The following is a 10,540-nucleotide window of genomic DNA, read 5'->3' as shown; positions in this document are numbered from 1 at the left end:
CACGTGGCTCATTAATTAAGGCGTGGCAGCTGCAGATATTTACTCCCTATTTATTAAACACATGTGATCCAGGTTGATCAGTGTGAATGATCAGGAGTGAATAATAATTCTAGATAGATAGATTATTCTAGATAGATCTATTATTATTCACTCCTGATCATTCACACTGATCAACCTGGATCACATGTGTTTAATAAATAGGGAGTAAATATCTGCAGCTGCCACGCCTTAATTAATGAGCCACGTGTGAAAAATCAATAGCTCCCTCTCTGTAGCCGTATGCCCAGAATTGTAATCGTTAGGTCTAGTGGGTTAGTTAGGTACCCAGGCAAGCACCTGTATGTGCACGTGTGTGTTTGTCACATAGGTGAGTACACATTCAAGTGTGTCTGTGTGTCTGTGCGTGCGTGCGTGCGTGCGTACGTGCGTGCGTGCGTGCGTGCGTGCGTGCGTGCGTACGTACGTACGTGCGTGCATGCATGAGTATGTGTGTGTATGTGTGCGTGCGTGCGTGCGTGCGTGCGTGCGTGCGTGCGTGCACGCGCGTGTGTGTTAATGCGCGCGCATGCGTACGTGAGTGCCTATGCTTGTACGTGTGTGGGGTAGTTAATGAAATCAGCGAATGCATCGATCTGCAATCGATGCTCGCCCAGCTTCCCAGAACCAACAACAAAAACACCTGCGTGATAATTCTCTCTTTTACACGACCCGGTGCAGCGGACGAATGACTCATCGCAGTGATGGCAGTGTCTATGATGAGTAATTATTAACTAGTTTATTCAGCACTAGAATTGAGATTCATGCTTGCTTGATATGGTGGCTCCATACTTTGCGCTCAAGCACACACACTGATGCCAGGGATTACGTGATACAGAGAAACAGCGATACAGTGAGGGTGGAGGGAGAGTGGCTGTGCACATGTGGATTAATAGGTCGTTACAAGTGAATGGACGGCTGCACTTGTATCGTTGGAAAACACCAGCACCTGACTAAATTTTGCACGGTTCATGCAGCACTTCTAGACTGGATGCTACATCTGAGAAGCTGTGTGCACATCATAGCGGTACTAGTGCATGTGCATGGGCACACATTGGCAACACTCGGAAGCAAAATTCACAAGCACTTCAATAGGCGCTTAACCCTTAAGCCTGCAGTGAGATTACCAATGTAAATGTACAGTGATGATTATTTGGTTGATTTTCTGCAGGGTTGTTTTGTAAGATGAACAATGCTGTGCTAAAAGTGCATGAATACGGTGTTATTTTGTCCATCAAGGTTCTTAATACATGATCCATCTCGTCTGTTTTTCAGACATTTAACAGCATGGGCCTGACAGACTCAGGTTTTGACACTCCAGACGGGGCAGAAAATAAGAGCATCACAGACGGACCAAGCATCAGCTAGCCGAGAGGACATGTTTAGGCAATGTGCAGATATCTATCATTCAGCATGCTGAAGCCAGCAGGATGTACGTTTCAATGCGTATGAAAGCCTCCTCATAGGTCTGTGTCATGTAGAAGCTAGACATTTCTCACCAAACGTAGATTGCAGAATTTGAGGTTATGTTGCAAAAAGATGTAAGCAGATTCATGGATGTTTTGGTGTGTGCAATTTTGTGCGAAGTGCATTTGCTTTTAAAGTTACTGTAGACACCCACACCCACAGACAGTCATTTTGCAAGTGATGGCCGAAAAGGTGATACGCATGTTGTTTTATGTATATTTCTAATAATTATAATATTATATATATATATATTGCTTATTAAGAGTAGGCACTGTGTCTTTCAATCCAACGTGCGGCAGACATTTCTTTTTGTGATGTTGTTTTGAACTTAACTTGTTTAATAGTGCGAGCAGCATTTTTTATGTCCCTAAAAGAGCTGCATGCTTATTGGTAACTATACAGTCCTTAATGAGGGGCAAGGATCAAGAGCTTAGAGAGGGGGCAAGGGTTAGGTTTTCTGCATCATTACAGATTTGAAAGACCTATATTTTTGATTGCGAATGTAACGTCAACAATCGTGTGGCATTTGCATTAAGCCCGGGTCACAACAGATCGTACGAAATTTTGTCGTGGTTGATCCATAAAATATTTGTCGTGGCCAGATCTTGCAACATGCCCGAAATGTATTTCGAGTGGTAACAAGGGCTACGACACATTAAAGATGGTTTGGCGATGGGGACGCGACAGAAAAAAAAGATATGTCGTGGGTGTGTCGCAAGTCAGTCGTGCGACAGTCGTGAGTTGTCGGGCATTGTCGGGGGGGGGGGCTGTTTTTCACGTTAACAGGTCGTGGTTCACTCGTGGGATGCGGGTGCTACAGTCGTGCGACTGTCGCACAACAGTCGTGAGTCACTCGTTGGACGCTAGCGCGTCCGTCCCCGACTATATAACGACGTATTATCGCACGACAGTCGCAAGACTGTCGTAGGACAGACTCACGACAACCAGAAGACATAGATACCACAAAAAATCGTGCATGTTCAATTTTGCCGCACGACGGCAAGTCGATGCCACGATGCTCAAAATTTTGTTGGACTGCCTTGCGACAACCCCCGATGAACCACGATTTGCCCAAATTTTCTGTCGTGTCGTGGCACAAATGCGTCGTGGGCTCGTTGTGACCGAGGCTTACGGTCGAAATGACCGAAATGCTTTTACAAATCGAATTCTAGTTTCTAGTTGGAACTCTATTAGCTACAATAATTATTTTTCGCAAGTGTACATTTACCTCACTCCGTCCTCATCCATGCTCACTTTGATGACCTAGCTAATAAAGCTATTATGTCATTTCAAGAATATTCTATCAATCAGTATTACGTCTACTCTAGTCCGTCCAGTGACGCTCACAAGCGTTTTACAGTCAACTCGTGGTTGTTAAAGCAGCCAGTGATATGTGGGTGTGGAACATCAGTTTATGAGAGCAGTGCACCGTTCAGTATGAAACTGTTCAGAGACGCAGAGAATGCGTTTTTAATTGGACTGATACGATTCTTCAAGAGAAATTTTTATGGTCGTGTTTAATGTTTGCAAAATTCAGCTATCCTGTTTCAGTTTTTTAGTTGCTCAAAGATGAATTGATAGATAGATTAGGTTAACTGTAATGTGTCACACACGTGGGGAGCAGGTCGCCTGTCGTCTGAGGGTGTGTTTGTTTAGTCAGATCATTGATCGTGATTAAACCAGATCCAAATCTATGTACTTTTTCACACTCTTCTCAGATCCGTTGTGAAATCTGTGGGTGAGATCCGTGGCGAGCTGGTATGACGGTTTCGTGAAATTGGCACTTGCTGCATTTGTATAAGTAAAGCAGGATCAGGTGAATGTAATCGGATCTGTACAAAACAAACACGCCCAGTCAGCCCGTTTACAATGTAACATTGTGGTAGAGCTGGAAAACTTGACATTCCAACCAAGTAAACGTTTTAGATCTAGAAAATGTGAGTGATGTCTGATATTTATAATAATGTATACATGAAGGCAAAATGCGATGGATATTTGTATAGGAAACTGCACCTCCAGCTGCAGTATTTTAGTTGTGTATTAATAATTTACAAATGTTGTGAGCTTTGCAAGTTTTCTTAAGTACAATATAGTTTGCTATCTCCGACATCATAATTTCTTGGGGGTCATTCGTTGTACCTTCATATTAGTTACCACACGTAATAGAATTATCGGCACAACGAGTAACAACGTACTTTTTAGAGATCCAAATGCAATTTATTTAACAACACTTCATATTATATACAACCATAATTGTGTACATATAGAGTATCAAACGCTGCAGTGAAAAATAGGTGATTTACAAGTAAAAATATGTGTGCACAACCATTCCAGAACATCTTGTAGGAAAATCCACCGGAGATAAACCGTATACGATGATACAACATAGAATTTTGTTGATAAGTACATCTTTATATTACACTGAAATTATTCTATTGTCGTGACAAACCTGGGTTTTTCACAAGAGTGTTATAGTGCCGTGTAAACCATTCTCAATGTTGTTTTTCCTAGAAAGACTTACGGTGTTACTTTCTAGAAACGCGTACATATGTCGTCTGTCTTTCAATGTGAGAATGTTCAAACTGCATGTGGTGGTGACAACGGCATATCTACACGAGCCCCCAGTTAGGTTGCAGTACAATATTGACCGATCCATATAGCCTTAAGGCCTCCGCACACGGGGAGGTTCGTGCTGAGCACGGAGCGTGAGTTTCGTGCTCAGCAGGAATCTCACACCCCCGCACACGGTGAGGTTCGTGTTGATTATGGAGTGTGAGTTTCGTGCTCAGCAGGAATCTCACACCCCCGCACACGGTGAGGTTCATGCTGAGCACGGATCTTACGAGCTGGTGCCACTGTTTGGTGCACGGGTGCACAAAGCGGTCACTGGAGCGGGTGCACGGCTGAACCAATCAAAATGTACCGCCACTGAGTGAGAACCAATCAAAATGCGCCGCCACTGAGTTTCGTGCTCAGCAGGAATCTCACACCCCGGCATACGCTGAGTTTTCAGCCTCGCGAGACCAAAATTATCAAACACGACAGATATTTTCCTCACCACCTCGCGAGACCGAAAACTCAGTGTAATCGACCCCGCAGACGGTGAGGTTCCTGCTCAGCATGAAGCTCACGCTCCGTGCTCAGCACGAACCTCACCGTGTGCGGGGGCCTTTAAGTAACTGTTAACTACACATGGTTGTGGGTAGTACATGTGAAGTAAGTGCAAGTAAGTGAAGGTAAGCCATCTGGTGTTAAGAGATGAACGAACAAATCAAATCAATTCATTACATTTTGATAAAGATCATTGAGAGAAGGTCAAAATACGCACTTTTTTTCTTTATTATTTCTCTCCACACTTCTAAAGTTTTTTCTTTGCACTGCAACACTGTAAGCACTCGGTCACTCCCACTTTCCAAACGAAATACTGCTAGGTAAACTATAATCCGCTGATATACAAAAACGCTGATAAAGAATTCATGGGCAAGTGCCTCTTTAACTGGAAGTAGCTTAGAAATGCACATTTTTTATTTGTGCGAGGCGTTCATCCACAGTAGAACAGTAATTGCCAACATTTTTCGTATTGCACCTGGTTAATCACTAAAAATTGTACCAAACTAGGAAACGCTCTTTGCTCTGATGCCCCCCGTGACAACGATGGAACAGTGCCGTTGCACTTACAATAAATAACGTGAGTAAAATGCAACGCATGATTGTTTAGCTTAACTAACGGTTAAACTTTACACATCACACCTGCGTGCAAATAATGGTATCACAGACACAAAACACAGCACAACTAAACGGCTGCATGTGTACACACATCTACACAAAGTACCCGATACAATTCCGTGTAGAGTATAACGTGTTCTGGTAAGAGACGAAATAGTGACAAAGTGGCTGAATGTAGAGATTATGAGCTGTAACTAGGAATATGAAGGAAGACGTCTGCAGATACATAACACGTGTGCGTAGTCAACGACTGAATCGTTGTAGTTCCTATACAGATCATGTATAATTAACGAAACGACCATCGCGTTAATGCAAGTGACGCTATTCTGTTAAGGTCATGATAAACCGGATTACACTGATTGTTACTGAGTTTGCGGCAGTTAATGAATTTTCTTAAACAAAACGATAATGTAATATGAACCAAATATATGCCACTTGAGAGTTGTTTGGAGTAATGCCACCAGCGTTTCTTAAACAAGTCGTACTGGAATAGGTGTGAACATTGTATAGGTGTTCACTTTCAGACGAAAATCAACTCGCTGAAGAATTTCCCCAAGAAAAATCCCCAAAACAATGACAAAATCCCATGAACAATTCTGCTGCTTAAAGGTGACATTACCTTTACATGTAAAAAGGTGCATGGTGCAATAGCAAGAGAATTAATGAAAATGTAATGCAAGTGGATGGTTTAGAATTAATATTCTTTAAAGATAAAAGCACTCATTGCTGTTCATATTACTGATATGAATTTCTGTATGAACTCTTTAATCACTTCTAAGTCACGTCTTGCTCTTACCTTTAATTAGAAAAGTGTAGCTATGAAGGCGGATAATGTTACAGCAAACTCCACGACAGATGGCGCTCTCGCTCATGGGCTCAATCTACCACTGCCACCAAACTGCTAACCTGTATGATACAGGCGGTTCCGGTTCCGCTTCACTACACTTCACCGCCTGTACCGCTTGCTTCTTCAGCCCGCTTCGCGAAACACGAAATCGTTGCGCCTAATCAGAGAGCTGTAACGGGCCAATCAGCCAATCAGCAAGCAGGCTTTTGCCTGACGTCATTTCTCCAGTTATTCGTTGCCTGATCGATAACGAGGCTTGCGAAACGCCAGGGTTGAGCTCGCGTACAGGCGGTAGATAGTGTAGTGAAGCGAAACATACCGCCTGTATCATACAGGTTACCAAACTGCATGTAACCTGTATGATACAGGCGGTATGTTTCGCTTCACTACACTATCTACCTATGGTGAAGTGTAGTGAAGCGGAACCGGAACCGCCTGTATCATACAGGTTAAACTGCATGCAGTGCCCCTTCGCACACTCAATATACCACTGCCACAATGCTAGCACTATTTTTAAAGTGGGCGGAGCTCGGGGGGAAATCCCGCGAATGGAGATTCGTAAACAGCGTATGATTTGAAAGAGGTGCATGGGCGCACAATCCGCGTACTATTTCGTATCACTATTTTATCAAATTTTTCATGAAATAACGGTCGGATTTTTAACATCTTTGCAACTTTTGTTAGTCCAAATCTTATTACATAGGATACGAGTAACGTGCCTGCTGTAAAACTTGTAGTAAAAAAGCGTTACAAATTGTAACGGAAATCTACTTGTGGCAGTGGTAGATTGAGCCCATGAGCGAGAGCGCCATCTGTCGTGGAGTTTGCACTGCCACAAGTAGATTTCGGTTACAATTTGTAACGCTTTTTTACTACAAGTTTTACAGCAGGCACGTTACTCGTATCCTATGTAATTAGATTTGGACTAATAAAAGTTGCAAAGATGTTAAAAATCCGACCGTTATTTCATGAAAAATTTGATAAAATAGTGATACGAAATAGTACGCGGATTGTGCGCCCATGCATTTACCTCTTTCAAATCATACGCTGTTTACGAATCTCCATTTGCTGGATTTCCCCCGACCTCCGCCCACTTTAAAAATAGTGCTAGCATTGTGGCAGTGGTATCCTGAGTGAGCGAAGGGGCACTGCATGCAGTTTGATGTTACAGTAATGTGCTTGGTAAATTATTGTTTCTCCACGGCACAATATGTATTAGAGAGCTACATAAAATCACAAATACAAACAATCCCAATGAGGGTATTACTTCGGTAATCTATGGGAATGCACTGCAAACATGAAGTTCGTTGGGCTCCCCTCTCATTTGCGCGTGATTCACACGAACACGGCGTGAGAGGTTCCAACTGCCTATCTCACCTGGTGTGCCGCACCCGCTCCGCTATCACCAGTCACGACGTTCCTTCGCACTGTTGCCTCTGACGTCACGTGCCACCTTTGCTCACAACTGTGCGTATAGCGCAGAGAGCCGCTGTGTTCAAGCTATCGGCGATGACGCGTAGAAATAGCTCTTCCGATAGCAACATGCTCTCTGGCTTCAAGCTGCCGGAGGTTCGATGTCACACGTCCGTGTATTCGGCGGAGGAGGGCAATCTCCTCTCTCAGTAAGGGGCGGGAGAGGAAGCTCCAGCTTGCATGTTCTAGCCCGCTACCATTCCAATGACGGTGAGGTGCGCAGCTGAAAGTGGGTTCATAAAACTTATTGCATCTTCCAAAGAAGTATTGCCCTTAAAATAATATCAGTTGCAAGTCCACGTGTCACTGTCACGAAGGGCTATATGCGAAATGTATTTTGTAGGGACCACGTACTAGCAACCGTACATGCATGACAGCTAAATCTCACAGACTACCACTCATCCACACTTGGACAGCGTTTTCTCGAAATGCATTCCCTGTGAGCTTTTAATCGTGACCCGAAGCACATACGCTGCTCTGTGGTTAAATATGTTTCACGCACACAACGGTCGTATCATCGGTATACATCGGTTTTACGCAGTCACTCATGTCTGTTTGCTCTCTGGCAAACAGTTGCCGCAGAGCTTACCTAGCTATCTTCCCCGGTGTTTCACACATCATTTTCCTTTATCAATGACTGACTCGAGGATGATGGGCCGAACGTATTATACATCAGAGGCATGGTCGATGAGTTTGGTGGCAGAATTGCTCTCTGTGGCTGTGACGAATCTGGTCGCTGGTTAACCACTTTGCCTAGCAGCAACAAGATGTTGTCTAGCTTTCTGTCCATGTTATTTATCTAGAAGAGCGCAAGAAAACATCTTTTGGTTACAAGGTCATTTAGGTATATGGATTAAAGATAGCCTCCACCTGTAGAAGGGAGAGGTTGAGAAGATCATTTGGCGCATTATTCTAGGAAAGAGAGAAAAAGAATATGGGAAGATGTATGTGCGTGTGCGTGCGTGCGTGCGTGCGTGCGTGCGTGTGTGCGGTTGTGTGTGCGTGTGCGTGCGTGCGTGCGTGTGTGTGCATGCGTATGTGCGTGAGAGTAAGGGCGAGAAAGAGAGAAATTGACGGAGGACAGAGAAGGAAGCTGCTACGCCCTGAAGTTGAGGGAGCTCTGTTAATATCTCACCTGGTTTTCTACTCTCAGCAGCCTTGCGCCTATCGTGACCGTCTGCTTGCCTCTCTCCTGTGGCGATACATATGAACCCGGCTTCCCTAACGTTTGGTCTAATCTGTAAACAAGTGGATTTGATTTCCATTAACTAAAAAATAGTTTGCCACCTTGAGAAAAGTGGTCGTGAAATAAGAGCGAAGCGTCAGCCCCAAATTGCGGAAATGAAGGTAAATCATTAAATATTATAACGTGCAAGATTATAATGAGCGCGGGTAAATGTGTTTCACATGTACCTATAGCTGTACCTGTACCTACAACGCACATTGAAAGAAGCCATCTGTTTTTCCCCAGGTGTTCTCTCCCCATAGCAATACTATGATGGTTATTATATCGTCGTATACGAGTGTTATGTGCGCATGATAGAATCGTGGAGCGTGAAGCGAAGTGTGAGAGTAAAGTTTGAAATGTTTTGTTACCTTCTCTGTAGTTCCTTGATTCTGACCATCATGTTGAGATGACCCTGAGAATACTGCTCTATCACGTCCCGCACGTCGTACGGTTTGCGAGCTTGCTAAAAGATTAATTAAAATTGTAAATAGATGAGAATGTCACAGCTGAGTGTGTATACATTTGCTCTTTCGCAGCATATGAATAAGTAAATACCAACTATTACCGATAATACCACAGAAAAACTGACAATTTGTTTAGTGGTGGTTCAGTACGCTGCCGCATTTCACTTACTTCCCAAACAGTAGCTAGACATGGTTTTCAAATAAGAATTTATCTGAATAACTGTTAACGCATATGTACAAGAGCTTGAGAACCTTATGTACATACCTGAAACTTTCGCCTTGCTACAAAATACCTTATTTTGCGTATGGCTCGTATCGCTGCCTTGTGTGTGTCCGTTAACCTGGTAATCATATCAAAACTCAGATGCTCGTACAATCCTGAACTAGTCACCTTACACGCGCTAATGGCTATAGCAGCTGCAGTTGACAGGTGTAGTAATAATACTGATTATTAATATATTTCGTCGCACAGATCACGCAACAACGTGTTAGTTATTTACGTAGGTATACTACTCACTGAGTAATCCTCGGCGTATTTTCGTAATTCTGCTCGTTATCTATGTCTACATCGTCGCTGGCCATGTCCCCGCCTCCCAAGCTGGTAGTGGTGCTGGACAGTTGAGCTCGCCCCTCTCCTCGGTGGCGATTCGGTGTGCCTACCGGTATACATACCAGAAACCACATATACGTACGTGTTTTCGCTATTTTCGTCGGGGGTTAACAAATTTTGCATAAAAACTTAAATATGAACTATGAATAATCATTTGTCCAGTTGGGAACTGAGATAGAATTGTTTTTACGCACTGTTGTTTGTCGTATACATTCTCATCATATCATGAGTAGCTTTACGTGTAAATTTCTTCTGCACCAAAGTTTGTATGAGTTGTCTGTCTGTAAATTTCGTACTTTTCTTGCTTTTGATGTCCAATACTTATTATTACACCATCATCAGTGAAAGATCACATTATAGCGTGCCTACCTACATCTTGCACCACGTTATAAAAACAACTAACCAGCTTTGGGTTCTTCTGTGTAGAAAACAACGTCTTCGTCTGCCTCCTGCCCTTTCAGTATGTGATTAGAAGATGACAGGCAAACCTCCAACTTTAACTTGGAGCGACGCCGCTTCAGCATGGTGGCCTTCTTAGCGAGGCGTCCCATAGCAGAGTCAGAGCGCACCCCCTTCACCTGGGTGCTCTCGGGGAGGTGGATTTTCCATGTTGCCTTAGAGGTATGGTTCCTATCTGCAGAGTAGCACCTCCAAAGGCACTATAAGGGTGTATATACAAATATATATAT

General features: G+C 43.5%; 2 protein-coding genes across 2 annotated transcripts in view; one reads left to right on the top strand and one right to left on the bottom strand.

Moving 5' to 3' along the window:
- LOC106806363 (rab-like protein 2A) overlaps positions 1–2,129 on the top strand; it is a 13,320-nt gene extending 11,191 nt beyond the window's left edge. The window contains exon 8 of the mRNA XM_014808275.1: positions 1,312–2,129. Coding sequence (XP_014663761.1) covers positions 1,312–1,404 — 93 coding nt within the window. The 3' untranslated portion in view covers positions 1,405–2,129. The remainder of the gene's footprint in view (positions 1–1,311) is intronic.
- Positions 2,130–7,171: 5,042 nt separating this feature from the next.
- Positions 7,172–10,540, bottom strand: part of LOC106806379 (potassium voltage-gated channel subfamily KQT member 1-like) — a gene marked incomplete in the record, with an annotated part of 101,369 nt that continues 98,000 nt past the window's right edge. Inside the window, 7 exon segments of the mRNA XM_014808303.1 lie at positions 7,172–7,772; positions 8,139–8,348; positions 8,685–8,787; positions 9,146–9,240; positions 9,507–9,582; positions 9,759–9,897; positions 10,255–10,510. Of these exon segments, the coding sequence (XP_014663789.1) occupies positions 8,160–8,348; positions 8,685–8,787; positions 9,146–9,240; positions 9,507–9,582; positions 9,759–9,897; positions 10,255–10,510 (858 nt within the window).

Source organism: Priapulus caudatus, unplaced genomic scaffold (genome assembly GCF_000485595.1).
Source record: "Priapulus caudatus unplaced genomic scaffold, Priapulus_caudatus-5.0.1 Scaffold156, whole genome shotgun sequence".
NCBI classification, from domain to species: Eukaryota; Metazoa; Priapulida; class Priapulimorpha; order Priapulimorphida; family Priapulidae; genus Priapulus; species Priapulus caudatus.
Note: the sequence above shows the minus strand (reverse complement) of the source record. Positions and strands in the feature narration are given on the sequence as shown.